Source organism: Filobasidium floriforme (assembly GCF_021052385.1).
Source record: "Filobasidium floriforme strain CBS 6241 chromosome Unknown HD553scaffold_17, whole genome shotgun sequence".
Lineage (NCBI taxonomy): Eukaryota > Fungi > Basidiomycota > Tremellomycetes > Filobasidiales > Filobasidiaceae > Filobasidium > Filobasidium floriforme.
This window is the reverse complement of record NW_025763638.1, coordinates 118,501-146,370: the sequence shown is the minus strand read 5'-3', so window position 1 is coordinate 146,370 and position 27,870 is coordinate 118,501. Positions and strand designations below refer to the sequence as shown.

The 27,870-nt window shown below is 51.9% G+C and overlaps 8 protein-coding genes across 8 annotated transcripts; 3 read left to right on the top strand and 5 right to left on the bottom strand.

Moving 5' to 3' along the window:
* Positions 1–661: 661 nt before the first annotated feature.
* On the bottom strand, positions 662–1,759 carry HD553DRAFT_73593 (C6orf115 protein). The gene is made up of 3 exons (XM_046184457.1): positions 1,590–1,759; positions 1,329–1,416; positions 662–1,088 (listed from the first exon to the last, which is right to left on the bottom strand). The coding sequence occupies exons 1-3, from the start codon at positions 1,623–1,625 to the stop codon at positions 964–966; spliced, it is 249 nt and encodes an 82-aa protein (XP_046034867.1). The 5' UTR covers positions 1,626–1,759; the 3' UTR covers positions 662–963.
* On the bottom strand, positions 1,721–4,741 carry HD553DRAFT_314857 (raffinose synthase or seed imbibition protein Sip1-domain-containing protein). The gene is made up of 7 exons (XM_046180402.1): positions 4,551–4,741; positions 4,046–4,488; positions 3,701–3,962; positions 3,220–3,603; positions 3,067–3,138; positions 2,227–2,996; positions 1,721–2,155 (listed from the first exon to the last, which is right to left on the bottom strand). Exons 1-7 carry the CDS (start codon positions 4,688–4,690, stop codon positions 1,836–1,838), a joined length of 2,391 nt encoding a protein of 796 aa, XP_046034866.1. The 5' UTR covers positions 4,691–4,741; the 3' UTR covers positions 1,721–1,835.
* A 2,184-nt stretch (positions 4,742–6,925) lies between these two features.
* On the bottom strand, positions 6,926–8,859 carry HD553DRAFT_298281 (peptidase M24, structural domain-containing protein). The gene is made up of 6 exons (XM_046178576.1): positions 8,629–8,859; positions 8,183–8,495; positions 7,622–8,063; positions 7,454–7,522; positions 7,300–7,357; positions 6,926–7,220 (listed from the first exon to the last, which is right to left on the bottom strand). Exons 1-6 carry the CDS (start codon positions 8,820–8,822, stop codon positions 7,097–7,099), a joined length of 1,200 nt encoding a protein of 399 aa, XP_046034865.1. The 5' UTR covers positions 8,823–8,859; the 3' UTR covers positions 6,926–7,096.
* Positions 8,860–9,753: 894 nt separating this feature from the next.
* HD553DRAFT_73496 (uncharacterized protein) lies at positions 9,754–10,273 on the bottom strand. The gene has a single exon (XM_046184456.1). The coding sequence runs from the start codon at positions 10,056–10,058 to the stop codon at positions 9,798–9,800; it is 261 nt and encodes an 86-aa protein (XP_046034864.1). The 5' UTR covers positions 10,059–10,273; the 3' UTR covers positions 9,754–9,797.
* Positions 10,274–10,374: 101 nt separating this feature from the next.
* Positions 10,375–13,464, top strand: HD553DRAFT_73493 (uncharacterized protein). Its single transcript, XM_046184455.1, has 6 exons — positions 10,375–10,838; positions 11,136–11,223; positions 11,337–11,470; positions 11,541–12,858; positions 12,924–13,244; positions 13,325–13,464. The coding sequence occupies exons 1-6, from the start codon at positions 10,489–10,491 to the stop codon at positions 13,427–13,429; spliced, it is 2,316 nt and encodes a 771-aa protein (XP_046034863.1). The 5' UTR covers positions 10,375–10,488; the 3' UTR covers positions 13,430–13,464.
* Positions 13,465–13,682: 218 nt separating this feature from the next.
* HD553DRAFT_314848 (major facilitator superfamily domain-containing protein) lies at positions 13,683–16,661 on the top strand. Its single transcript, XM_046180401.1, has 11 exons — positions 13,683–14,588; positions 14,656–14,695; positions 14,759–14,862; positions 14,947–15,061; positions 15,123–15,191; positions 15,256–15,587; positions 15,651–15,707; positions 15,781–15,939; positions 16,010–16,115; positions 16,189–16,405; positions 16,475–16,661. Exons 1-11 carry the CDS (start codon positions 14,152–14,154, stop codon positions 16,603–16,605), a joined length of 1,767 nt encoding a protein of 588 aa, XP_046034862.1. The 5' UTR covers positions 13,683–14,151; the 3' UTR covers positions 16,606–16,661.
* Positions 16,662–16,985: 324 nt separating this feature from the next.
* On the bottom strand, positions 16,986–18,833 carry HD553DRAFT_358712 (uncharacterized protein; the record flags this gene model as incomplete). Its single annotated transcript, XM_046183919.1, has 2 exons — positions 16,986–18,044; positions 18,474–18,833. The coding sequence occupies 2 exons, from the start codon at positions 18,831–18,833 to the stop codon at positions 16,986–16,988; spliced, it is 1,419 nt and encodes a 472-aa protein (XP_046034861.1).
* A 7,804-nt stretch (positions 18,834–26,637) lies between these two features.
* HD553DRAFT_343842 (uncharacterized protein) lies at positions 26,638–27,609 on the top strand (the record flags this gene model as incomplete). The annotated part of the gene is made up of 1 exon (XM_046182918.1): positions 26,638–27,609. The coding sequence occupies one exon, from the start codon at positions 26,638–26,640 to the stop codon at positions 27,607–27,609; it is 972 nt and encodes a 323-aa protein (XP_046034860.1).
* Between the last annotated feature and the right edge of the window lie 261 nt (positions 27,610–27,870).

Sequence of the window (27,870 nt, the reverse complement as noted above, 5' to 3'; positions counted from 1 at the left end):
TAGAGGTAGTCTGGTGCGTTGGTGGCGGCAGTGGAGGATAAGGGGATATGGCGTGTGACCAGGAGCAGATGTCGATTCCAGGACCGAGGAGGATGATATATCCGCAGGCCGCAGTTGATCGTGATCGTCACCGTTACCCCGGACAAGTGACGTGAAGCATAGAACAAAGGAACAAAGGAAAGAGGCATCAGAATCGATCCAGAGTCAAAGGTTCAAAGGCACAGTCAGAAGACGAGGAAAGATCCGCAGCTCGTGTCAGCTGCGCAAGACGAAGCACACACTCGGTTTCATCCGCCGGCGACCCTGCGCTGATCCGAGTCGTCTCTGCTTCGATCGGTTCGTCTACATCCTCCTCACGGATGAAGAAAAACAAGCTTTCCGTATCCTCGGCTCCGTCTTTTCTTTGTTTTTTTTCTTGTCTTGGCTGGCATCTGACTGTGATATCGAAGCTCTGGAACTCGATAGCAGGATCCGTCCTACGTCCTGGCCGTCCTCTTGCTTTCGGTCCCGTTTCACACGTGACGACGATCGACGACGATACCGGGGGAAGACGAGCCGGCTCTACCTACTCACCTAGTAGAACGTCTCGAGCGAAGGAGGTTGTGATCCGTTCGAGAAGCTGAGAAGGCTGGGTTGCGAGGTCAATGATGAATAGATTCATGACCTCGAAGGTGCATGGAGTGGGGGGTCATGTGCTGTGCACCCTGCGTGCCATGAGCCATGAGTCATCGAACGTGTCGACCCGGATCATCGGATGCAAATTCAGAAGTTGCTTCCGGATAACGTAACGGTAGCAGCGGGCAAGGAGGTCGCCGGTCGGCTCGTATTCTTGTAATCGTTCAGATTAAATCAGATTGCTCGTCACGGTCTCAGAGAGGTTATAGCAGGAGAGACACATATAGGATGTATAGGGTATGACATCCTTCTCGCCTCACCGACTATCTCCGCTTCTAATATTGTAGCTTATGCCTTCTGCTCCTTGATCTTGATGACCACCTCGTCATGTACGCCCTGGAACAACATCTCCCCTTCGTACTCGACCTTGCCCTGTTTCCTTGCCGCTCGAAGGGTGCCGACGAGTGCTTCCACTGTTTATGATAACGGGTCGGTCGGGGCGGTACGGTATAAATGAGAGATTATCGTGAAGATGAGGTAGATAAGGTAGATGATATAGATGGGTTGAGTGGGAGGTATCGCCAAAACGTGGGAACGAACGAATTCCGTCAGCTCTCCATCCCCATTCCCCATCCTCATCTTCCTTCCGAGGGAAACGACCTCGCATCCCCGCTTCCTAGCTCGCTTGACTCGAGTTGAGATTAAAGACTCACATCGATTGGCAACCCGGTCGTCCCTGACGAGTTTCCCGTACTTGACCTGGTCTGGCGTAGCGGGGTCTGCTAGGCGCCGGATCTCTTCCTACCGAAGTCCCATCGTCAGCGATTGTTTATTTCCAGCGTTGATTTTTTTTGTTCGAAGTTGATGGAAGAATGAAGTGGACGTTGATGGATAACGAAGATGAGACATGAGCGGACCGTAAACTAGTAAGTAAGGATCGGCGAGGGTGAGGTATGGACCGGGTGTTCACTTACGATGAGGATGGGGATTTCTTTCTCGGTAGCTACCATCTCGTCTCGATTCTTCTCGCTTCTTCTTTTCAGGCTAGAAATTAGGTGGAGAGGCTAGGTATACGGGTATGGCAGGGAATTACAGGATCAAAATGACAGAGTTACAAGGACGAGAAGCGAGAGAGGATCTTGTACATGAACCAGCAAGTCATCCAAGTCGATCGCCGACCGATGTCCGGATTCAGAAATTGCTCCCGAAACCACGCGAAGCTATACATGCGCATGCCATTCGAGGGTGACCTCCCAGCCGTCATCTTCTCCAATGACATCCTTCCCATCCTGATTGCCTCCCAGGCTATCTTGACGAGGGTCCTCAACCTCAAGCTGGACGTCACTGATGCGCTCGATGGGAAGCGTATACATATACCATCCCTCTCCCAGCCCCGGTCCCGAAATTTCTCGTCGGTCGAATTCGATGGGCATGTCGTCAACCAGGACGATTGGGCCTGGGAGTTCGGGAGGTTGCTGGACGAACACCCCAAAGGTGCCTGTACATTTTACTTGGCAGGAGAGCTTCGTCCGGCCATTTTCTATAGAGGGGAAGGAGGGAAGCTGTCAGCTCGTTTTCACTGCATATTGTGTAAAGGAAAGCGAGACGTACCGAAAGACAGGGACGTCCCTGATACCCCGACGAGCCCAGCAAACTTGTCTACGAGACCGCATACCGCTACCTTGACCTCGACCTTGACCTTCTGAGGGTCTCTCTCGTCACCAACAGCAACTTCAGCCGAGTGGATGGGCATTACCAAGACCGTCTCCGCAGCCAGATGATTCAAGGTGATATGCATGACCTGCCCATCATCCTTCGTCTCGTTGGGGGTCCATACCGCCCAAGCGGAATCGGAACAGTAACCAGGCTTGTACACCATGTATTCCTCAGCCGATAGTGCGTCCGGGAAGGCATCGCGTAAGTCTTGCCCTGTGAGCCAGTCGTCGACCCTGTTACCGATGTGGTTCTCCCGGACGTTCCAACACCCGATGATCGAGCTCTTCATGCGGGGTAGGTAGACCGAAACGACCAAGGCTCGACCTCGACCCCCCTCCCGGCAATTTCTATCGAACAATCGGTTCTGGACTGGTCGGACCGGATCATTCGTCTTCAAGATCACCTGCTCGCCGCTCCGAGTCTGGCCGACGAACCGGTTGATCAGGACCGGATCGTGTTGTCCCTGTTTGTCCGTCAACAGTACCGGACCCGGCATCATAGCTCGAAGGATGGCGTGAAAGACCGGGGCTTCGGATGAGGACATGAACATGTCCCCGTCCGTGATCACGTGGAGGTGTGAGGTGAGAAGCGAAGTGTAGAGGTTTTGAAAGATATGGTCTTGGTGCGGGTTCGAGAGCCAGAGTCGGCCGTAGTCGTCGGTGTTCCTGATGCCGAAATATAGGATGGTCATTAAGTCGAGTTGCAAAGTATAGTGTACCGTTCGGGGAGACCTACCGCATGACGATCTTTCTGCCGTTCGTAGCTAGACCCAATCCGATATCCCCATTGAACATCCTTTCCGAATGACTACACTCCCATCAATCAAGTTCAGCTCGTGCTTCCCGTCATCACCCTTCAATGATCCTCAATCCAAGGCTGGGAACTCACCTCATACAATGCAGAACCCTCCCGGGCCCAAAAACCTCCTCGGCAGCTCGCACCATCCCTTCCCACATCGCCTTCCCACATTCCGCCCCCTCCATCCCATCGAGGATAGACATGCTCGCCTGATTATCCACCTTGATCCAAGAGATACCCTCAGTCTTCAGGTAAGATAACCAGTCTGACCAGAATTCGTATGCCCGGGAAGGTGGAGGGAGGTACCAGACCTTCGAAGAATCAGGAAGATCAGGGTTGGGGTCGATGTACGATATCGAACCCGGTTCGTTGGGGATCCCAGGGAGACCTTCCCGTGAGATTGGGTAAGGGAGACAGCCGTACTTGGCGACTAGAGGGGAGGTGGGGTCGATGGCTTGCCAGAATCCTTGTAGACTACGGTATGAAGCGATGAACGCAGTATCCTGAGTTTCGGTTCTCGCACTAGCCTCTGCGTTATACAGCCGAACGGGAGTGGCTCTGCTGTACTCACGTCATCCACACCCCAACATCCTTCACACAAGGCAACTCCTTCTTGATCATCCCCACCACTTCCTCCAACGAACCCCCTAACCCATCATACGGCTCGAAAGCGAGTAACTTGCGTTGAATCGTGTCCGCCCCTACGTTTCCCGTGTCCGGGTAAGAGTTTATGGATTGCCAACCGGCATCGATGAGGAAGGATTTGATGGGGATTTGGGAGGAGTGGAGTGATTGGCAGAGGGAGGTGAGGTTTTGGATGGTCGGACGGGTAGCTGCAATGAGAGCCGAGGTAAAGTCGATTTTCATAAGATCAAAAATGGGTGGGACCTGGTGGAAGGTGCCGAGCTGAACTCACTTTCGCCCAAGCTGTTCCACGTGCAGAAACTCAGATTTTCCAGGGGACCATGAGAGACCACTTCTTCGGGAGCGGTTGGCTCATAAGTCCGACCTTCCAACTTATGCGCCCATTGCCGACCTATCTCGACGCATCTCTGAATGAGCCGCCAAGGCTGAGCAGCCGAACCCGATCCTCCTTTATCTTTGCTCGATACCGCGACGACGAGCGAAGAGCCGGGATTCTTCTCGGAGGTCACTCTTCTCGCATGTAGTCTGAGCTTGGAGATGGTTCCGTGGTCATTGGAGCTCTCACGGAGAGTACCATGAGCTGAGGTCGAGCTGACAGGGTAAATGGCGATCTGATGCGCAAGGTCCCCCTTTGATCGGAGGAGCAACAGGTAGCACTGTTTGTCCCCGTCCAGCCGGGCCAACTCGACGGGTTCTACTTCGATCCATGTTGCACTATCGAACGGCAACTAGAGTCAGGTGAGTATCGACTCGTTTGACGATGAGACGAGACCGACCTCGACCGAAGCCAAGCCCAACCTGTCCAATCTTGTACGTCGGCGATGACCGGGATGTCGAGGACAAAGGTCGCCTGCTGAATGTCATCGTGGTCGAGAGCGTATTCCTGTTGCCAGATCGACAATGGCGGATGCGACATGTTGACAGTCTGGCCTGGTGTCCATCAGAACGTGGGAGTGATAGAATGATCAGTTTGATCTGCTCGTTTTGAATGTGGGCCTGTTGATCTGTATAGGTACTGAGATCCGTGTTGAGGGTCGATTGTGTCCGCCCTCCTCCCTCTTGTTACGCGTTTCGTCAGATGTTTCACCTTTGATTCGCCATCCAGGCAGCGCCCCCTTCGAGGTCCCTTCAGGGACAGTCGTAGGGATTGCGCCAAACTTTGACTATTTTCACCCACCTTCTACCTCACTATACTCATCACGTTGTTTTCTGTCCTCGCTTTCGTCAGTACACGGTTGATAAAGCACAAAGAACAGTGATGGGAGACAAGTGCCAACTGTCTATGTTGTTTGCTCCATCACAGGCGGGCGGAGGTGAAGGAGACCCGAATAGGGAGAGGGGGGGACGCTTATCGACTCGTTCTCATGTCTCAAATCTCTCACATCATACTTGTTGTTATTGTAGAGCCGAAGAATCGCTGCCGTGGCAGAGAGGAATGTGAATCAGGCGGGAACGATCATCGACATACGAGTGGTTTGCACATTCGCAATCGCTTGAGTTTCTGAAGCCCTACCGTTATAACTGTCAGGTATGCTGAAGGTAAGGATGAAGTACGCCTATCGAATTAAGACATTCCCTACTACACAGGCATTAGTCTCTCAAGCTTAAGCTACAAAAGATATCCGCCTTTGAACAATTCTGTAACGCCGGTACAGCAATCTCATGGGGTGCGATTGTTATTTGATGCATGGAAAACTGTTCTACTCGCTGGTTACAAAAGTAGCATAGCCATGACACCCGTCAGCGATCTGGGTCAGGACTATCAGTGGAAGCCGTTCGGGTTTGGGGTCCATTTATCCTTTTTCCCCTTGTACCATACGTCGCAGCAAGACATGTGCTGGAGGGGCTCTGGATGTAGCATAACGAGTTGATCATAATAATACTGATTGTAAGCAAATCTTGCGATGGGTATGCAAGTTACTGCAGATCTCGTTTCTTGTCACTCACCCTTGTACGCCTCGATCTGATCCAAGCCTTCGAGAGATTCACTACAAGAGCTCCGATTTACTCCAATGTACACTGACGCCTTGGCTGTACCATTGTTATCGAGCTTTAAACGATATTTGCCGTGCCAGATCGAGCAGACTTTGGTATCCTGATCGTATTCGAAAGATTCGTTCCACCAATTCCAGGACAAAGATTGGTTATCTAGATTCCTATCGATCAGCCTCGCTGTACCCTTGGCGATATAGACTGTATGGCCTTACTGTGGATTAGATCCATGCAAGCGCTCGGTGTCTCGATGTCAGGCACAACAATGGCCTGGAGTAAAAACAACAGCTGAAATCAACGCGGTGATTCGCGATGTTGAAGAGCGCCGCAAGACTCACGGGAGGGGATTTCCACGTAGTGATAATGCCGGTCACGAAAGATCCTACGTCAGACACGTTTTCATTCTTTTCCACGTTGGGGTCTGCACCTTCGCACAGTTCATACTGTTTGATCTCTTCCGCCTGTTCAGCCTTGATCAAAGGCAAGAGCATCAGACAAGCGGAAAGTAGCTTTGAAGTGAGCAACATCGTGGTGACTTAGTCGAGATCTGGGAAGTAGGGGTTGATGTGGGGAATGGGGAACGGGTGTGATCAAGTGAATTGTTTTCTCCAATCGCGATGGTTCAGACCTTCTACACGATAGCTTATGTATCTGAAATTATCAAACGGTGGGTATGACACACTTTGGGAGCGAAATTGCTCCCTTTGACATTCCCCCGAAACTCGACCTTGCCGTCGGTTTCATCTTTCAACGACTCCTTTTCTGCTCCAGCCTTGCATGAAATCTGCTACACGTTACAACCAGAGTCACCGAATGCCATCTCCCTAGGATCGGCTCGCGCTCTTGACACTACTCTGAGATCTCCTTTCGTTATTGAAATGTTTCGGTTTACCTTAGAGCGAAATCTGATGATATCCTCCTCGCTTTGTCGGAACAGCATAGCAGCATCACTCATCGACCATTCCGGCTTTGATTGGTGTGTTGGAGCGTGCTACAGTGTCGGGCGGGTTGCCCCGCGCTACGTATCAGTACCACGTAACATGAGCCATATCACGCGTGTTTTGCCACCAGGTCTTAGGGACGACCCGCAACTACTCTGTACCGGTATGTTCGTCTCGGTTCTGCTTGAACGCAACTCAATACTGTCCTGGCGTTGACTGATCTGCAAGGCAGACTAATAACGAACGGCGAGACCCCACTCGATCCATTGAACGCTCTTAAATCCGTCAATCCGCAACCTCGTACCCAATTCCATTGTTCATTCTTTTTCGCACCCAACATGATGACCGATATATACGCTGCATTCGCCCCGCCCTCATCATCGCCTCATCTACTGAGCGGTCGTAGGAGCATCCCCACCCTTCTTCTTCTTCTTCTTGTCGTCCCTCAACTTCTTGCCCAACAATCCCTTGAGCTCTTCGTCCGCGATGACCTTGTCCGAGTTGACCTTTTCACTGTGGGGGCCCAATTTATTCGATTCCGTTAGCCTTCAAACTCATGTTACAAGCGCGGGGAAGTAGAGGAGGGACTTACGGCGAGTACCAGACGGGGACGGGGGAGAGCAACAGAGGTCCAGCGGGCAACAAGGCCACTGCACAAACGATTTTATCATTTCCCGCATCATTATCGGTATCAGTATCGCTAGCCGCAAAAAACAATCGAGATGCAGAGCACGAAAAGGACTCACGGGTGAAGAAGAACTCGGTCACAAAGGTTCCGGGAGCGGTGTGGACGACATCGTAAGGCCTCAAGAGGGCTACAACAACATGCACAACGAAGAGAATCAGCCACTACGCTCACTCTCCCTCGCAACCCATTGTACACCCAAAAAAAAAAGAAACACCACTGGACTTACCGTGCTGAACGGCCTCCTGAACACCCATCCTCGCCCTTTTCTCATCCTCCAAGACCCTCAACGTGAAAGGGAACGCCCCGGCCTTCTTCTGTACCTCCGAAAAGACCTTTCTCGAAGTCTGCATCTTGAGCTGATAATTCACCTTGGGGTCTCGCTTGTAAATCGTCGTCCTGCTCTCTTCCGTCTTGGCTTTCCCATCCGCCCCGGTCACCACAAGGACATCTACACCCCAGACCTCGCCTTCTTCGAAGGTCTCCGTAGGGTGGTCTCGTCTTTGTTCGGGGGAAGGGTTGAGGATGACCCGTTTGGCGCCGTCGGTGACGTTTTGAGAGTGGGTGCAGGAGAGCATGCCTTCGACGGGGATGCAGGCGTGGTCTTTGGAGATCTGCTGGACGATGTCGGTTATGACAAAGTTCTTGGTGGAAGGTTTGATCGATCGCATCTGCGGAATTCGAAACGACACGACAGCGGAAACACGAGGGTGAGGCAAGGAATAGATCAGCGATCTGACCTAATAATGATACGACACGATGGTGATGGAGAAGCCAGTGCTCAACTCACAGCGACCTGACTAGCCTCCCAAGCAGCCTTCAAAGCATCCGCCTTGACACCCTCCACCTTCTTCCCCTCCCCTGCTCCAACCACAAGCGTCTCAGCGTGGACGCTCGCATACCCATCGATATGCACGCCCATCATGACCTTGACCACATCCCCATCCTTCAAGACCGGTACATCCTTGTCCGAAGGCATAGGGCTGAAGTGGGAGACGACGTTGTTCAAAGAGAGCGAGGTGGGGAAGGCGATTCCCTTGGGGATAAGGGCTTTTTTGGAGGTGTAGACGGTAGAGGCTTGTTGGACGATCAAGGCGTCTCCCCTGCACGATCATCGTGTCGAAGAGTATCAGACGGAGACAAAGGGCACATTCAAAAAGACATTGACACATTGTCAGCCATCCCCCATCCGGACAACCCCGAAACCCTCAATCTCCACCTTGAAACTGAACTCACTCGTTACAGAGATCGAGCACCGACTTGCCCTCCACAACAGTAGGGATAAACTTTTTCAAGACATCCCCCAAGATGGCCGAAGCGGTCTGATACTTGGTCAAAGCGTCGCTGCTGAGTTTCTCCTCCTTGACCTCGGCCTTGGCGTCGGCGGCGGGCTCGGCGGGCTTCTTGAGATCGAGTTGCGGGGTGGCCATCGTGTGTGTTGTGTTTTGTGTTGTGTCTAAGGTTGTGGGAGGTAGTAGGTGGTGAATTGTTAGAGGTTTCGATCTTGTGACTTCCCCCACGTCGATATGCAAAACGATGACGAACAATCGAATTCAACAAGCGCAAAAGACAAGGGGAAGTCGCGCTTCTAGTTGGCGGGAGGGGCTCAATGACGGCATTATCGATAGTCTGCCGTAAACAACGCAGACTATAGCCCTTACGTTAGATCGACGCACGTGGCGTCCGCAGCGCACAACTTGGAGCTTGGCGAGGGGTGCGCTTGATCAAGGATCAAGGAGCTCAAAGGCTGCACATGAAGATATTGTCAAACTGAGGCGAGGAGCGTCATATTTGCCTGTTAGCCAACAACGAAGACTGAGTGAAGCCGGACAGTCACTTCGCCACGGTGGGAAAGCCTCCCGCCATCCCTAGGCAAGTTGGCTGTGTCGATCTTTCGACGCCAGAAGCGATCGGCTGGAGGTATCAAAATCTCTAATATCCTCGCCGCCTAATCGCTCCATCGTAGCCTTGTAGATGGACGAAAGCGGGGAACCCGATCAAGTCGTTCCCAACCCCGTCGTTTCACCAACATAACGCGCGCAGTCTTCTTCCCAGATCCTCTCAGCGAGCGTCCGTCTGAGTAGGCAGGCAGAATTGAGCAAGTTCAAGCAAGGGCGCAGGTCGTTTTCGTTATTTGGGCTGCGCCCCAGGGAGTCTGTAGAAGCACTTCGCTGGTGGAGTCGATGAAACCGAAACGAGGCCCTGACCATCGATATCAAATCACGTGATACCTGCCAATTGAAACAAGTCACGTGATCCTTCCCAGCCTCACCGTCTAGCAATTCTCTTCCCCCGCTGTGGCTCGTCTTTCCCAACAAAATTCTCTTTTCTACAAGTTCACTTTGCGTTCAACAGCTTTGCTTTTCTTCATACATCGGCTACACGCCATACATCACCAGATCCACTCAATATCTTGTCAGAAGAATTGTGAGTACACCGTCTGTATGCCCTGGCCCCGTCTCGTCAATCTTTTCTCGGGCAAAGATTTCGAGACAAGGCAAGCTCGTCTCACGTCCAGTCCTCCCTCGAAAAGCCCGACAAAATAACCAAACCAACACAAACCAACAAAATAACAATGATGAGGCTTTCAAACCATAAACAATAGGAAGTGCCGAATGACCCCCTGTCGAATCCACCCGGGTTCTTCCGGTCCCGGACGAGCTCATGCTCTTCCTGGATACCTCTTTCCTTTTATGCAGACTCCCAACCTCCCCACCCGATCCCCGCGTGCTCTCCTTCTCGAAAAACCTCTGCTTCTTCCGGCGCTTTCCCCGCTCCTTCTCGGAGGAGTGGGTTGAGAGTGTAAGAAGAGGTGTTTGGTCTTTCGGGAGGTCGAGAGCGTGTTTCGGGGGTTGGGGTTTGGGGTAACGCGGAGGATGGGGAATGGGCGTAGGGTTTGATTTTAAACCGGTTCTCTGAAAAATTCAACACAACACCTTTTTTCTCCTTTTTGTCGTGGTCGGGATTTCGGTCGTGGTTCGAAGAGTCTGGAGGACGAATCGCTGATCAGCTTGTCTTCGCACATCTTTACGTTCCTCAACTGCACCTCCTGCGTCCTCAATCGACGTGCCGGATCTAGATCAAAAGAGCTGCACGATGGCCAAATCAAAACCCTCCAAAAAAGCGCTCTCCAAAGCTCGTCGTCACAACCCTATCCGTGTCCCGGACTCACACCTCCCTTCCGGTTCTTCCCGTGTCGAAGGCTCCACCTCTAACAACAACAATAACACTTCCGGCTCATCACAACAACTCCTCCCGGTCCTCCAAAAACTAACATCCTCCTCCCCCTCCGACCGAGCCTGGTCAGCATCGACTATCTCCACGCTAATCTCTAACGACCCTGCGACGAGGCGGTTGTTCTTGGGGAAGAACGTGTTGGAAAAGTTGGTCGGTCTGTTGAGCGATGGGGTGGGTAGTGTACGGGTGGAAGGGAGTGGGGCTTTGAGGTGAGTCTCGAAGTGGGTTTTGATCGGGTTTGGGTTTGGGTTTTTGTTGGTGGTTCGTCTGGGGGCTTTGGAGGTCGTTCAGAGATGGGTCGGGATGGGATGGGCATCGCCGACGAAAGGGAGGAAAGATGAAAAGAACAAGTTGTATTGTATACCTTAAAAACAAACCATGCGGATGCCCATCCCAAGATCAAATCCTATCCTATATCCCAGCGAATTTCTCTTTCTTGCTTGATCCACTTTCGAATGTACAAGGTTGTTGACCCCCCTCCCGGTTCGTGCGTCGGTTGAAAACAGAAATTTGGCTATCGACGGTGGACATGAAGTGTGCGGGGCGATGTATAACAAGCAGGTTTTGGTACCTCTTCAGGCTTTGGTCCCGCAGGTGAGTTTCAGGATCTTGCTGTGCTGCTTGCAAGCCGTCGCAAGGAACGATCACGTCAGAGGGAAACATAGTATCACGAGTCTGATCCCATCGTTTCCCTCTCTGCGACACAGCTATCAGAGCGTATCCAATTGATCTTGACCGAACAACCTCTGCCGGCTGGGTCGGAGAAGACGGAAGGGTACTTGGATGGGAACCAGGTGTTTGCCCTGGCGGAGAACGTCTTGACTCTGTTTTGGTGCTTAAGGCGAGCCTGAGATCAGTTTCTTGGCTGTGGAAGAAGCAAGTGCTAAAGCGACGTCACCTGACCTCGACAGCGAGACCAGCAACAAGATCCTCAACGCCTTGAACCAGATGCCTGGGCTCCCCTCGTTCCTCTTGGCGTTCATCACGCATCGTGAAAAGATCCCTTCCGGAGCCGTACTCGCCGCCGCCCAGTGTCTCTATGCTATCACCCTCGATAACCCGCCCTTTAATGCGGGGTTGCCGGGCACGGTCGTTCAGGACCTCTTGACCGTCGTTCAGAGCGAACAACTGAAGATGCTTGAAGAGCCCACTGCCGTCCCGGCTACAGGCAAGGGCAAGGCCGAGGGGATGGAGGTCGAGACGGAAAAGACCCAAGCGGTCCAGGTCGTCAATGAGGACAAAAAGTCCTTGCTACGAGTCTTGATCGCCGGGGTCTTGCACAACCTGAACGACGATGGGATCTCCACCATCGAAGGCCTTGACAACCGGATCGTCGGTCCGCTCCTCCGACCGGTGCTCGACGTCGATCTCGCTCAGGTCGCACAAGAGGTCGTCAAGACCGTACCCGAGATCCCGACCGTCTCTGAAAAGGACGCCAAGGAGATCAAGCATATCAAGGCCGACCTGAGGTCTCCGGCGGAGATCAAGCTGGATGGGATCGAGAAGAGGTTGTCGACGTTGATGGTCGCGCTAGAGGTGATGACGAGCGTCTGTGCCGGGCTTGTGGATTCGGAAGAAGCTGTCGGCGGCGGAGACGTAGAGGAAGAGGAGGAGGAAGATGATGATGATGAAGAAGAGATGGACATGGACGGAGATGCTGACGCCGACGAAGCGTTGATCGCCAAGGGTCGCGAGCAGGTCGTTGACGATTCGATGATGGTCGAACAACCCAAGAGGACGGGATCGACCTCGCTCGATGGGTTGATGGGATCCAACATGCACACCCGTCTGTTCGCTCTGGCTCAGGCGACTGAGATCTCCTACCCTCCCGCTTCGGGCGGACTATCCTTGCACCCACCTTCCACCGCTTTCCTCTCGTCGATCCACCTGCGTGCACTCGAAGCGCTCAACAACCTCTTGCTCACCATCTCGTCGTACGCCCCGACGCCCGCACCACCCTTGCCGAGCTCGGTGGACGATATCGCATCGTCCGACCGAAAAGCCCGGGCCGAGTGGAAACATTTCGTCGGGTCGTCGTTCACCAACCTCAACGAACTCTGGGAGGGATCGTTCGAGATCGCCAAGCAGCTCATCGGGGCCGGGCCGGAGGGGTCGACTTCTGGGAAAGAATTGTTGGAGATGAAAGGTCAGGAGGTTAGGAAGGACGCGTTGGAGGTGTTGGCCGGTGTGTGGGTGGGGCTCGCGCGGATCGGATCATTTGGTGGATTAGTGAGTCCAGCGTGAGCGTCGTTCTTCTCTCAGAACCTTGGCTGACACTTTGCCCGCTTTACTAGAACATCACTCCGGAACAGATCACCGGGCTGACCCAGGTCTACTCGCTTCTTCCTTCGACCAACCTGAAGACCCGTATCATCTCGGCTCTAGCGACCTTGTCCATGACGGAAGGTCTTCCCGTACAACAGAACAAGGTCATCGGGGATCTCTTCATCTCGCTCGTCAGCGCATCTCCACCCGTCTCGACCGAGGAGATCGTAGCCGCGCTCAATGCCATCTTTGACGTCTACTCGGACGAGAGGTGTTCGTATAACGAGGTCTTTACCGCGGGGGGCTATCTCGCTGCGCTTACTGCCGTGGTCAGCAAGTGCAAGAGCATGGTATGTCGACTCAGGCGGTAATACTAATGACCTTGGGCATGCGTCGCTGACATGAAGCTGTTCATATCTTCGTATATTAGACCCGCAGCGTGGACAAGCGCAAACAGACCGAACTCCGAGCGCAGGCTGAAGAGGCGTACGAAAACCTCGTGGCTTTCATCAAGTACCGACGTAGTGTCGCCTGATAAGTGGAACCGCAGATCTCGGAAGAATGTCCTGTACATCTGCATCGAGATCGTGTCCAGGGTGTAATGACTATCGCGCTTCATCTTGTATTTCTCTCTCTCGCTGTATCCGATGACACAGACTGGCGCCATGGATACTGTCTGACCCCGTTGAATATCGTGCCATCCTACCGTTCTTGTTCCGTCGAACGTGTCCTTGACTTGGCCCATCTTAAATCCAAGTGCTCTCTACAGGATCCGTCGACGCCCGTCAAAACCCCCGCGCAACCCGGGTTAACTCCCCGTCCCACCCTTAGCAGCGCGCTAAATGCGGCAGTTGCCTCTCAGCTGATCTCGCTTCGAATCGCAGATAGATCGACGTCATGTGCATGTGTGTACCCGAACACTGCCCTGCTGGATGGCAAACTTTTGCATGCTACAGTATGGGCTCGGCGAAAGTAAGCATGTGGGGAATGCCGTCTATCTCGCCCCTTCTCCTCTTGCGTCACCTGTGTATCCGGCCGGTAAGGAATGTGACGACAATGTTCGCCGGCGGGCGAGATCATTGCAAAGAATTTGAGTGCGACGTCGGCCATCTTGCAGCCTGTCGACGGGCTGGTTATAGGCAGATGAAGTCCTCCAAGGGAAAGATAGCATCCATTCCCAGTCGCTACAACCTCGAATATCGATGATATAGCCTACCGTATTCTCGATCACAACAGTAGATATCCTTACGGCACAGCATGAACAACGTCACGCAGAACGCTGCTCAGGCTCCCAAAGCTGTCGCCCATGTAGCCACCGCCGCTCCCAAAGTCGCTGGCCGACAAGCAGCACAAGCCCCAACCCTAGCCAACAAACGAGCCAGAAGCTTTGCTCGCGCCGTCCACCGTCCCTCATATGTCAGGACCACCGACCCGGAAGATTGTGAAAAGGGTATCATCGGCGGTGGCAAGGGTTGGCGAGTCCGGAGTGCACAGGAAGGGAAAGCATCAGAAGACGAAGAGACCAGGATCGGTTCGGAACAGAGTTCGAGGAATGAGAAGGAGAGCGACCCTTATGATTTCCCTGCGACGTATACCAAGAAATCAAAGGACAAGGAGGGGAACGAGGTCATCCTCCTAAAGTTCGTCGAGGGAGACCGAGAAGACCCTCTCAATTGGTCGAGGGCTTACAAATGGTAAGTACCAGATTGTTCGTTGCCTGAAAAGGATTCGATCTTTACATCGATCCGGCTGGACCTGCAGGTATACAACGGGACTACTATGTTGCATGACCCTGTTCATCGTAAGCCCTTATCGAGAGCAATGTCATCCCCTAACCTGGACTGACTTCGACAACGCACTTCAGGGTCTGGCTACGACATCCTACAGTAGCAGTATTGGAAGCATGACGCGCCAACTGGGTGTTTCAGAGCTGGCCGGCCAAGGAGGTCTGACCACCTTCAACGGAGTGTGAGTAATCGTCCCGTCGACTCTATGCATGCGCCGCGTTCGCGACTGACCGGTACTTCTTTTCGATTGCTCGCTATCATGCAGCTGCGCCATCGCCCCTCTGATCATCGGACCGCTCACCGAGGTCACCGGTCGACGATACACATATATCTTCAGTCATATGTTCTTCGTTCTTACTTTCTTGCTGCTCGCCCTGAAGGTAAGCCTTGGCTCGGGTCTGATAGGGTGATCGGAAAGACGCTTACCTAGTTGAAAATCAGAACAACATCGCACAAGTTTTGATCGGACGTGGGATCTTGGGGATGTTCGGTAGTGTCGGGACGATTCTCGTAAGCATAAGGCACTTCTCACCAGTACCTGTTCTTCTCTAAGCTCAATCGTTATCGTGTACAGGTCGGAGGAACCTTCGGTGACATCTGGAAACCCGTCGATCGTACCGTTCCCACAGCACTCTTCTCCTACGTCGCCATCTTCGGCACCGTCGCTGCTCCCATCTACGCTGGATTTGTAGACGAATCTCTCGGACCATGGTGGCAAGAATGGATCCAGATGATCCAGAACGGAGTCCTTCTCGTCGTAGTCGCCTTGACGCTGAAAGAGACTAGAGGAGATGTCAAGCTCAAGAAGCGAGCTAAGCAGATCAGGAGAATCACTGGGGATGATCGGTACATTGCCGAGATCGAATTGGAGGCGCGGAACTTCGCCGATCTGTTGGTCCAGAGCAGGTGAGTGTGTGGGTGACTGGTGCTCCTCATCGCTTGCGAGACTGACATTCATTCGATATGAAGTGTCAAAGCCATCCATCTATTGATCACCGAGCCCGTCCTCTTCGCATTCGGTCTTTGGTAAGCGCATCCGACCGCGCCCATGTCTGGCGTGGCGCGTGCTAACCAATATTCGTATATTTCTGCCTCGCAGGATCGCGTTCGCTTGGTTCACTACCTTCGTCTTCCTCTCCGTCATCCCTATCACTTTCGAGGAAAAGAAAGGCTGGAGCCACGGGATCGCCGGTCTTCCCTATATCGCTCTTTGTATCGGTGTTTCTATCGCCTTTGGGGTTAACTTTATTAGCGAACGGTAAGTCGCAGCCACGTTTCAGCGACGCAGCGAATGATATGCGAGGCTGACAGCTCAATCATTCAAACAGAATGTACCGACGCAAGCACGAAGAAAGCGGGGGCAAGAACGTCCCGGAAGCGCGATTGTATCTTTCGCTCTGGTTGGGTTGGACCCTTCCTGGCGGTCTTTTCATCGTAAGTATTCATCGCAAGGGTATCCGTCAGTAACATTGCTGATACCCATCGCCAATTTCGACATCAACCATAGTATTCTTTCACTCAATATGAAAGGCTTCACTGGATCGGACCCTGTTTCGGGCTAGTCCTTATCGGATCCGGTATCTTCAGCATCTTCAACGGGGTCTACGACTACACCAACGACTCTTACGGGCAACAAGCGAGTTCCGGAATCGCGGGACAAGGTCTCATGCGTAACATGTTGGCCGCCGTCGGACCTTTGTTCGCTTCGCAGATGTTCCACAACAGTGAGTCGTTTCTTGTCAAATTCCTGTCAAATACCATGTTGCTGATCGGGTTGTTCGATCGCGCCGCAGTGGGATCGCAATACGCTGGCCTTCTGATGGCATTAATCGCGACTCTGTTGACACCGATCCCCTTCATCCTGTTCAAGTGGGGGCCCACTTTGAGGAAGCGATCCAAGGTGGCCTCGCAATACACGGATTGATCCAAACGTCGGCGAGATGTATGAGCATGATGAGACGATATAATAATGACCCTCGATAAGGCGATCCTTCTTGATATCGTCAGATCAGCCTTCTTTTCTGATCAATCACGCAGCCCCTACGCCAGAGATCTACGCCTAATGTCCTTGATCAAACTTGATTGCGCCTGTCATAGACGCTGCAGCCTTTTCGGGCACGATACTGTAGCCACTTTGGCTTTGACGCATGGCAAACAAGGAGCGTAACAGCACATTAGACAGGTGCAAGGAGAAAAGTATTAACACAACCAAAAACAACACGCTCGAGATACAGCGCGAATATGGGTACAACATGGTAAGATTTCACAGATAAACAGAAGCAGACTGGATCTTTTACGCTACTTTTAGTCGGCTTGACGATCTTCGGACTCCCGGTTCGACTCTTCGGTGTTTGCAGGATCGGGGACCTGCTCCCGGCGGGTACAGCTCTCCCAGAAGCTGCCTTCATCCTTCTGATTAGGGTTCAACAGGTGCAGTCCGTAAAAGAGGTGGGCCACATCTGACAGTCTGCCTCGCTCGTCCGAACTGAAAACACCGGCGAGCATATTCATGAACCCGGCCCTGCTATCATCCCATTCATACCCGATTGTCTTCTCGTACCATAGGTGGACCACATGAATCTTGTCTTCGTCAAGCGCCCGCAGCATCTCGCGCTCGAAAGCTTTGAAAGAACGGTCTTCGCGCCCTGCGTATGACTGGTGTTCGTTGATCTGTTTCCAGTTCTCCCACGACGACGCCCGCTTCGCCTCTTTGTCACGGAGGTACTCTTCCCAGCCCTGCCAGAATTTGCCTTGCTCATTCCGACCTTTGTCTCGATGTAGGCTGGCCATGTGGCTCAAGACTTGTCTAAAGTTGTAATCAGGGTTCACTCGGAACAGGCAATTTTCAGATCCGGCCTTGCATTCTTCCCAATCGTCGCCAATCGTGAAGGAGTACCAATGTTGGATTTCGTGAATCTTGCGCCTGATGTCCGCATCGGTCATGTTCCCGTCGAATCGAGCGAGAGTGTATTCTTCTATGGGGTGACGTGACTGCCTCGTATTACAAGTACCCGCATAAGTGCTTTGCAGGGCCTCGTGTAAACTTTTCATTAGGATTTGCTGATCTTCCTCTGAGGATCTCTCGCAACGAGCCTCATAACTGTCCACGATGCTGTACCATCCCGTTCGCTCAGCATCATCCGGTTCATGGGTCACGATGATCGAAAAGGCTTTCAGAATGCTGGGCTCGTAGGTTTGAATGGTATCGATCGAACCCGACATCGTGATAAGCAGATAGGTAGTCTGTAGTATCATTGAAGACTCCAATTTCCTCGCCTTTTCTCCCCAGCTGTGGCCATCTTCCCTGCCTGTATATACGCTCTTGGCTAGGAGGGAGATATCAGATGGCGGAATAGAACTCTCCTGTGTGTTCAAAGAGCATATCATATTCTTCAATGTTGCCCTGTGCTCCAGAACTATCCTTCTCCCTCGATGAATGTTTCCTTTGACGGCCTGACGGCATCGTTTCATGCAGTCGTGTGGCGCGCTCGGCAGTGCATGATCGATATTCCTGGTCGCTCTACTACTGCGGGCACTCGAAGTGATTCATGTGGTCATGTTTTGCTTTCTGACTTCTCGATTACTATCTCGAGGTGTTAGGTGAATTGCGGTGATGCATCAAACATTCGTTTTTTTGCAGACTGAAGGACACGCGGAATGCACAGTGAACGGAATAAGATTACAACACAGTATACGCCAGACGCAACAAAGCGAGATTCAGTTTTCCGTAGGCAATCCCTTACGCTACTGCTCATCGAGGCTGTCGATCGTTAATTCAGCGATGTCGGTTACCTCATCCTGCTCCGCTTCTCGATCGTCCTGGTAGTTCTTCCAGAACACACCACCTTGTCCCCTTTCTTTTTCGATATCTCTGAAAAGTTGAACGATCTTCTTCTTCTTGACTTCTCCAGGTTTCTCGTGATCTTTCGTGATCTCGATGAAACCATCTATACTCTTGAGCAGGTGACGTTTGTTGCGAGAGATCGTTTTCTTGTAGAAAGCAATGCATAATTGCAGAAGCTTCTCCTTGTCGTTTGCCGCCTTCTCCCACCTGGTGTCAAGGTGGGCTTGGGTTGGACCTATCTTCGCCTGGACAAGGTCGTCGAAACATTCGGCGACAAGAATGAGTTCCTTGGTATCGAGATCCTGCATCTGCTTTCGGCATCTATCGAATACCTGCTTGGCTTCAGCCAGATCCCAGTGTTTCAATGCCGATAGTGGGGGAATCGTATCGATCGTCTCGCAATCGGAAACAGTCGTATCTGTTGGATATCGAGTTGATCACCGTTGTATAGTTTGCATGAGGATAAAATATACAAGAGGGGATCATGAAATCAGACCAGAATGGTCTGCTATATATATTATTCTGGTAGGTGGCAAGGTGCTGCGGTTTGCGGTTTGCGGTCTGCAGTTTGCGGTCGCAAGTTGCGGTTTGCGGTCGCAACTTGCGATTGCGGTCGCAACTTGCGACAGTGGTCGCAGATTGCTAAGCGAGTCGCAGATTGCTAAGCGAGAACAAAAGGAAAGGTGCGAAGAGTGGATGTGCTTTATTGTTCCATGCGGTCTATTGTTCTGGGAGAACAATAGACGTGCGGGAGAACAATAGGATTCGACACTCCCCCTCACTCAAGCGTCCTTTGCGAAAGAGGTTGGTTTTCCGCTGAGACCCATCCCGGTGACAAGGTGATGGAATTGGTGATGGGCGAGACCTTTGGTGAGAGCGTCGGCAAGGTTGTCTTGAGTTGGAACATGGGAGAGTTCAACGGTGTTGTCGAGTACCTTCTCCCTAAGATAGTGGTGTCTCATGTCGATGTGCTTGGTGCGATCATGAGCAACAGGATTCTTGGAGAGTTGAATGGCGGCATTGTTGTCGTTGAGAATGGCGAGGGGACCAGAGACCGGGTGACCGAGAGATTCGAGAAGAGTGCGGAGCCAGACTGCCTGCCGGGTAGCATCAGCAGAAGCCATGTATTCAGCTTCAGCGGTTGAGAGAGCTGTGGTTGGTTGTCGTCGGGATTTCCAGGCTACCGGTCCTCCGAAAGCACGGAAGAGGTATCCGGTAGTAGATCGGCGAGTGTCCAAGCATCCACCCCAGTCAGCATCGGCGTAGCCCAGGATGATCCTTTGACCAGAGGTAGCATCGTAGGTGAGGCAGAGTTCAATGGTGCCTTGGAGGTATCGAAGAAGATGTCGAGCAGCATGGACATGTTGCTTGTTCCACTTGCTGACGGTCCGAGCTAAGACTCCAGCGGCATGAGCGATGTCGGGCCTGGTAATGGTGGCCGCATACATGATCGATCCGACCATTGCGGGATATTCTTCATGAACGGCTTCCTGATGTTCAGTGTCGGTAGCAGGAAGAGACCGGAAGCCGGAAGGAAGAGGAGTCTTTGCCGGTTTGGAGTCGAGCATGCCAAACCTTTCCAGGACCGCCTGTACGTAGTGTTCTTGAGAGATGTAGAGTTTCCGGTTGGGCCTGTCTCGGAAGACGTTGAATCCAAGAAAGTAAGAGACCGCTCCTCCGTCAGAGCACTCAAATCGGTCGTTGAGCTTGGTCTTGAAGTCGTCCAGTTCCTGACGATTGTTGCAGGCGATGAGTTGATCATCAACATGGACGGAGAGAATGAGAAGGGTATCCTTGGTTGATCGGATGTAGAGACAGGAGTCGGCCGGAGAAGGAGTGAGACCGAGAGATCGAAGGAATTTGTCAAGAGCCTGGTTGAAGCAGCGAGGTGACTGTTTGAGACCGTAAAGTGATTTCTGAAGCCGGAGAACCTTGTTGGCAGGGATATTGCTGCCCTCGGGAGGTTCAAGATGGACGAGTTCCTCTAGTTCTCCGTTGAGGAAGGCGGCCTTGATGTCGACCTGATCACAGTCCATGTCAAGGTAGTTGACCAGAGCGAGGAAGACCCGGATGGTATCCTTGTGAGCGACTCCCGCATAGAGTTCATTGTAGTCAACTCCTTCCTTCTGCAGAAATCCTTTTGCTACCCATCGAGCCTTGTAGGCGGATGGCTTCCCGGTCTCTCCATCGATCTTCCGGGTGAAGACCCATTTGGCTCGAAGAGGTTTCGATGTAGCTTCTTGCCTATCGATGACAGACCAGACCTTGTACTGATCCATCTTGTCGAGTTCGGCCTTGATAGCCTCCTGCCATTTGTCCCATTCTGGAGATCGGTGGGCTTCCTGAAAAGTTTGAGGGATGGCCGTGGAGATGAGTGCATGGCCACAGATGACGGCGGTAGCGAGGTTTGCAGAGTATCCAAATTTGGCAGGTGGTTTGCGGACTCGTCGGGAGCCATCAGGCAGGACTGGGTTTTCCGGTGTCGGTAACGGTGCAATATCCCATCCTTTGCTCCAAATGCCGGATGACTTGTGTTTGGTCTGTGTAGCCTGTGTAGCCTGATCACTTGGGATGGCCGTGTCATCACCAGGCTGATCAGGTGAGTCGAGAGTATCGGTATTGTCTTCAGCCGATTGATCCTCTTCGGTTTCAGAGTCTGAGTCTGATGTTGGTTCAGGGACTATGTTGATGTCGACCTGAGTGGACTGGATCTTGGTTTCCAGTGATTTGGTGTTGGTGGAAATCTTTGGTTGTTTACCAAAGACCACATCACGAGAAATGATGACCTTTTCGGTGTGGAGATCCCAGATCCTGTAGTTGTCGGTTCCCTCGACGTAAGAGAGTAGTTTCCCTTCTTTGTAGCGAGGGTGAAGTTTATCGGTGTTGTTGTGATCACGGAACCAGAGCTGACAGCCAAAGGGTTGAAGGTGCCGGGAGTTGACTTCACGTTGCCTCCAGAGATCCTCCGGGATATGTTTGTCGGATCCTGTGGGAGCCCGGTTCCTGGTGTAGATGGCGTAATTTGCCGCTTCGGCCCAGAACTTGTCATCGAGTCCGCTATCGATTAGGAGCGTTCTTACCTGATTGAGAATGGTAAGGTGCACCCTCTCAACCCTACCGTTCTGAGCATGAGCGGCAGTTGGAACGAAGTGATGCTCGATGCCCTTTGCTTTGAGGTAGTCACGGAGAGCATGTGACTCGAATTCTCCTCCTTGATCCGATCGGATGGTCTTGACCGTGCAGTCCAGTTGATTCTCAACTAGGTTGATATAGTCGATCAATGCCTGCCGGGTCTCAGACTTCTTCTTGAGAAAGCTGAGGTTGACCTTCCGAGTGTGATCGTCATAACAGGTAAGGAAGTAGAGGGATCCTCCGATGGAAGGGGTTCGAGCTGGTCCCCAGAGATCGACGTGGATAGACTGGAGTGGTTTGCTGGCTCGGATGTTGGAAGCAGGAGCGGGAAGACGAGATCCTTTGCCTTGGATGCAGGCTGAGCATTGGAAACCGTAGATGTCTTTTCCAACTTTGGCCCAGTCCACTGTCTTGTCGAGTCTTCCTTCTTTGCCAAGCTGAACCACTGAGCGAACATTGAGATGACCAAGTCTGCGGTGCCAGTGGTAAAGGATGTTGTCCTCTGTGACGGTATTGGTGGCCGTGATGAGTGCGGCCTTGTGTCGGATAGGAGTGCTTGCCGGATCGAGGACAAACAAACCGTCTTGTCGTGTTGCAGTGATGACCGGTTTGCTGGGTCCATCTTCAGTAGTGTTGAGGATCGCTTTGTCTTTTGCAAAGGTCCAAGAGTGTCCGTCAGTGCTCTGTGCGGCACCAACACTCAGAAGGTTCCGTCCCAGTTCGGGTACGTGAAGAACATCATATAGTGTGATGTTTGGTAGTTTGAGTTGACCGCATTCTCTGGCGGTGATGTTGGCGCCGTTGCCTATGGTGATGTTTGCCTGGATCGGTAGTTGTTTGATTCCAGTGAGTAGGTTCCTGTCGTGGACCATGTGATGGGTAGCTCCAGAGTCTACGACGATGTCGAATGCAGACGAATGGGCCAAAAGGGCATTGTGATCGATGGTGATGCTTGCCATGAAAGCAGAGCCGGCGTTGATGCCATGATGTTGACTCCTGTTGCTTACGAGTGCGGCGATGTTGGCACTGTTGTTTGTGTACCTGTTGGCGTTGTTGCCGGTACTGAAGTTGGCGGGCTTGGTGAAACAGTTTGCTGTTGAGTGTCCATGCTTTTGATGGAACTCGCAGAAGGCATTCTCGTCAAAGGGAGATCGAGGAATGAACTTCTTCTTGTTTCCGGTGCCGCCGATGTTGTTGTTGTTGTTCCGTGCTTGTTGACGGGCAGCGATGAGAGCCGTAGTCTCAATTCCTTCTTCCTGAACAATCCTTCTCCTGTACTCGGCTCGGACGGCGTCAATGACGTCCTGTGAGTGAAAGTCCTCCTTGAGATAGTAGGTCTGAACGAGGGTTTCGTAGGAGGAAGGAAGGGACATGAGGATGGCAAAGGCAAAGTCCTTGTCGTCCATCCGGGATCGGCCAGAGACGGTGATAGCGGAGTAAGCCGACTTGAGCTTTCCGGTATGGACAGTCGGATCTTCTCCTTCCGCGAGTTGGGATCGCCAGATGATCGCGAGGAGTTCAGCCCGCCTGGATCCCCTTGCGGCCGAGTAGGTTTCCTGAAGATGTTTAAGTAATCTTTCAGAAGCAGAAGGAAGCGTCGCTCTGTACTCATCGGTGTGAGCGGAGTCCCTTTGGACCAGAGCGTGCCAGGTTGAGAGGTGAGACGGGAGGTTGTGATGGACAAGCTGACTGAGGCTTCCGTCAATGATTCCGAAGGCCTTCTTGTCTTTCTTGATCCATTTCGCAAGTTCCTCGGCTGTAGCTGGAGTAGTGACCGTAGTGGTAGTAGTTGGAGCATTGTCCGTGCCGGCGGTGGCAGCCAAGGTAGAGATAGGTAGGATATTAGGTCGAGGAATAGTTCCATCAACAATGTCGTCCAGATCCTTATCGATCAAAGTGTTTTGAATCGAGCGGGACCATTCCGCGTAATTGTCAGGACCCTCAAGGTAAGTCCGCTTGGTAACCTTGAGAGTGTCGAGGTCGAGACTGTCGGCCATGATGAAACTAAGTCGATGTTGAAGAAGGTTGGTTGATGTAAACTAAGGTAATAGCCCGTTGAGCTCCGTTGGTAGAGCAGCCGACTCTTAATCTGTTGGATATCGAGTTGATCACCGTTGTATAGTTTGCATGAGGATAAAATATACAAGAGGGGATCATGAAATCAGACCAGAATGGTCTGCTATATATATTATTCTGGTAGGTGGCAAGGTGCTGCGGTTTGCGGTTTGCGGTCTGCAGTTTGCGGTCGCAAGTTGCGGTTTGCGGTCGCAACTTGCGATTGCGGTCGCAACTTGCGACAGTGGTCGCAGATTGCTAAGCGAGTCGCAGATTGCTAAGCGAGAACAAAAGGAAAGGTGCGAAGAGTGGATGTGCTTTATTGTTCCATGCGGTCTATTGTTCTGGGAGAACAATAGACGTGCGGGAGAACAATAGGATTCGACAGTATCGGATATCGCTTTCGCCAAAGATTCCGCTTCAGGTTGGTCGAGGTGCTGTATGAGCTTGTAAAACCCATCCAGCGAGTATGCCAACTCAGTCAGCTGCGAACTGAGGAATTCCCCGTACAGTGAAGACAATTGAAAGAATGCGTTAGAATCCTTCAAAGTGGTTCCCGAGGATAATCTAGTGATGGATGGTGCTGACATGAATGTGGCGAGACGGTTGGCTGTGTCGTGATCTTAAGTAGCTCCTTCGAGAACGGCTAGAAGTGTTCGACCCTACTCGTCCAGCCCCCTTTTGTACTAATACAAAGGCGAGGACGAAGAACCTTGTTTGATGACATTCGAGCTTCCTTTGTGTCTGATCGTCGCGCCTTGGGGTGTCATCCGCCCAAAGCCATTGACATACGCTCCAGTCACCTCTTTGTTGCGACCGCCTTGCTGTGAGAAGGAGTGTGTTGCGACCTGTCATTCGAATTCGAGGGATGTGGTAGGGTTTAAGGGTCATAGACACTGTAACGATGTGTTGCAGGATTACATACTAGCTGCTGGCGATGTACTTTCCCCAAAAGGCAGATTACGCAGCAGCAGTAAGCGCGAAAGGGAGAAGGGCACGCAAGTCGCGCAAGGCATATGGGCGTGGAGGAGAGGGCATTGCGATTAACGTTATCGGGGTCGATAGCACAAAGGTGTACGTTCGCGAATCCTGATGCTTCTCTGAATGATCAAGTATAAAGGGTCGAAGTAGGCTTGGCCAGTGCGAGTCGGGGAATTACAAGCGTAGTCGTTGCTAAATTCGGTTCATCTTCAACCTCCCTAACAATTCCATCATTTCCATCATAGCGAAAAGCTTCGAATTTACTCCAACACTACCGTCCGACCAGTCTTTGATTGACACGGTTCAGCGATCTTTCCCAGATCCTACGGCCTCAAACCAGGTCCTCTCGCTCATCGACATGTTGACAATTCCCCAGCTGAACAAGGACCACTTGCAGCCAAGATCAACGAGAAGTTGACTACCGAGATCACCATCGATACTTTTCTCCATGAATGGGATCGAACGCCCTGGTGGGAGTGTTTATCTTTGTGTCAGAAATGGTAGGACTGGTCAATTGGTCCCGGTTGGTCTGATTATGAGCCCTACTTTGAGTACGATGTGAATCAACAAGATCACGCTTCCCTGCTTCAAGTACTGGAGTATTACCTGAAGGCAAAGGTGTCCTACAGAAAAAGGCCTCATTTTTGGGAGGGCCTGGCGAAACACCCGCGATTTTGCCATGATGCGGATGTAGTCGAGCGTTTCACGGTGTCAAGCAAGAAAACTGACCCATGACGAGCCAAGTTGTAGAATCGTGCTTGTCAGAGTGACATGATATCTGTAGACCTGATTCGGTTGTGATACGAAAAACATTTGTTGAAGCTCATGTACCAAAATGAATAGGCATTTGTATGTTCGAGAACCAGATACGCACTGCGAGATCATCCGCCCAATCCTTGGGTCGCTCTCAATAGTATTCAGCTGAGGAAAATCTAGCAAGAGATGATGGGGATCTGTCTGGTGAGGGCCGTGAGGCCCATCGGATTGGAGAAAGTACACCCTTTCTTATGCACTGCGTATATGTAGAGCTTCAAGAATTGTGTAGCCCGAACTTAAAGCTTCGTGCATTATGCAGTGTTATTCTTTCCAGTTTAGCATTGATCATGCGAGGTGGGCCGGAAAACCTTGACAGACGCCTCTACACTCTAGGCGCACACTCACACACACGACCTGAGACTGCGTCGCGATTTTGACTCAGTCCTGCACAAGTGTCGGTATATGGAACCGAGAATATGTGAAGTGAACACAACAAGTGCGAGACCGCGGTTGTTTTCTGCCATATGGCTCAATCACCTCAAAAAAAACTCCCAGGAGGATGATGATACAGAGTTGCGCCGCCGAATGGCATGATCATCGTGTTTTGCGGTATGAGCAGAGTTGGCACGGATCGAGGTGGGATCTTCCTCCCATCCAATCAGGATGTACCTAGCTCAATCTGTCCTGTTGTCTACTTCGACTACCCTCCCTTCCTCGTCCCATCGTTCAGCTCATGATGTCAGCTGACGACAACCCATCTTTGTTTGAGACGTTTCACGATGAAACGCGCCTCAACCGAGTTGGCGCGTGATATTCACCATGTCCAATGCTTTGGGATCAAGGGTGAGGATGAGGGCATAGAATGACGAGGCAGTAGCAGGGTCAGGAGGTGGCAATGTCAGGACAAAAGAAGTGACAGAAGTTACGGCATAGCTCTCTTCGGCAGGATGAGGAGGAGAAATCGACTTCCTTTGACCTTGACCCCTCCTGGCGTGTCGATTGAATGAGGTGCTTGCTTCTTCACTGCAAGGGGCAAAAGCATAAATAGCTGGTTCAACAAAGAGAACTCCCGAGAATCCTCATGAGGCCTGGGTTTCACGGAGACATAAACCATTTGAACAAGTCCATCTCGCACGCCCATTTCGATCATTCTCCACCCCACATTCCCAGCGAGATACAATCACAAGTATGTCTGTTTCCAGGGTCGATATGAATACGTCCACCTTTGGCGATCTGCTGTGGGATCACAGCAAGGACCTCTCAATGCAGATCGAAGAGTTTCAAGACAACAAAATGTCCCTCCTTCAGACAAAATACGACAGTGAAGACGAACCAGTCTATGTCAACATAGAGAAAGAAGGGGACAGATTCTCTGTCGAAACAAATCTGGCTTTCCACATTATGTCTGACTCGTTCCACAGCATCGAGGGTGCGACAGCAGAACAACAGTCCTACCTCCTTGAGGCAGAGAAATCCCTCAACAATCCGATCAGGCGCAGGAGAAAGAACGATGCAGCTACTGAAAAACAGGTGCTCCCAGCCCTCAGAGACCCCTCTCTCGACGAATTTACTCACGACCACCCCACCATGGATGTCGACAAGTCTTCATTTGGGTCAAGGAGGGATCTAAGTTTCGACCAACCAGTCCTGATTGATCCCACCTCTGACGAGGCAAATATCAGCTTGTCAATGGGTGACACAGCATCACTCATCCAATTGTCTTTTGGTGACAATGATGGAAGCGTGGGTGTCAAGTCATCATTCACCCCAGACTGGACGGAGATTCTACTCGGTATGGCGAAATGTTCCGATGTTCGACAAGCGAAACGCGTTGCAGCAGCACACTGTGCCGTCCGGACAATCAGGCTCGCGAAACTTCGCAAAGTAATCGAGGAGCGGAAGAGAGCGGAGGCTGAGATCAAGATGGCCGAAGAGCAGGCGCAAAACCGGACAGTTCTGAAAGAGTACAATCGATTGAAAGGGCAAATCATCAAGCTCGACAAGGAAGAGATGAGCATTTTCAGGGACCCGACATTCGATCCGCCGACCGGTAGCAAAGAAAGGCATAAAACCTTGGGTATGATCAGGGCGTGTCGGAATCTTGGCATTTCGATGGACCAGCGCTTTTACGACCTTGTTAAGGGGGACGTACAGAACTGAGTGATCTGACAGTCTTCCGCCTTCTACACCGAGACTGTCCGTATGGCCAATTGTCAGACTTTATTCTTGTATCAGTACTGCTTCCATGAGAAAGAATATCGATCTGTCAGGCCCCGTCCGTCATTAAGAAAAGATCACAAATTCCACCGGGTTCGAGCTGGGAACTCCGTGATCGCCTACAGTGTTCCCATACCCTTTGATCAGGGTATCGGTGTGACTCGCAACTTTCAGCTTCTCTTGTCATATGTTGCTATTGAGAGG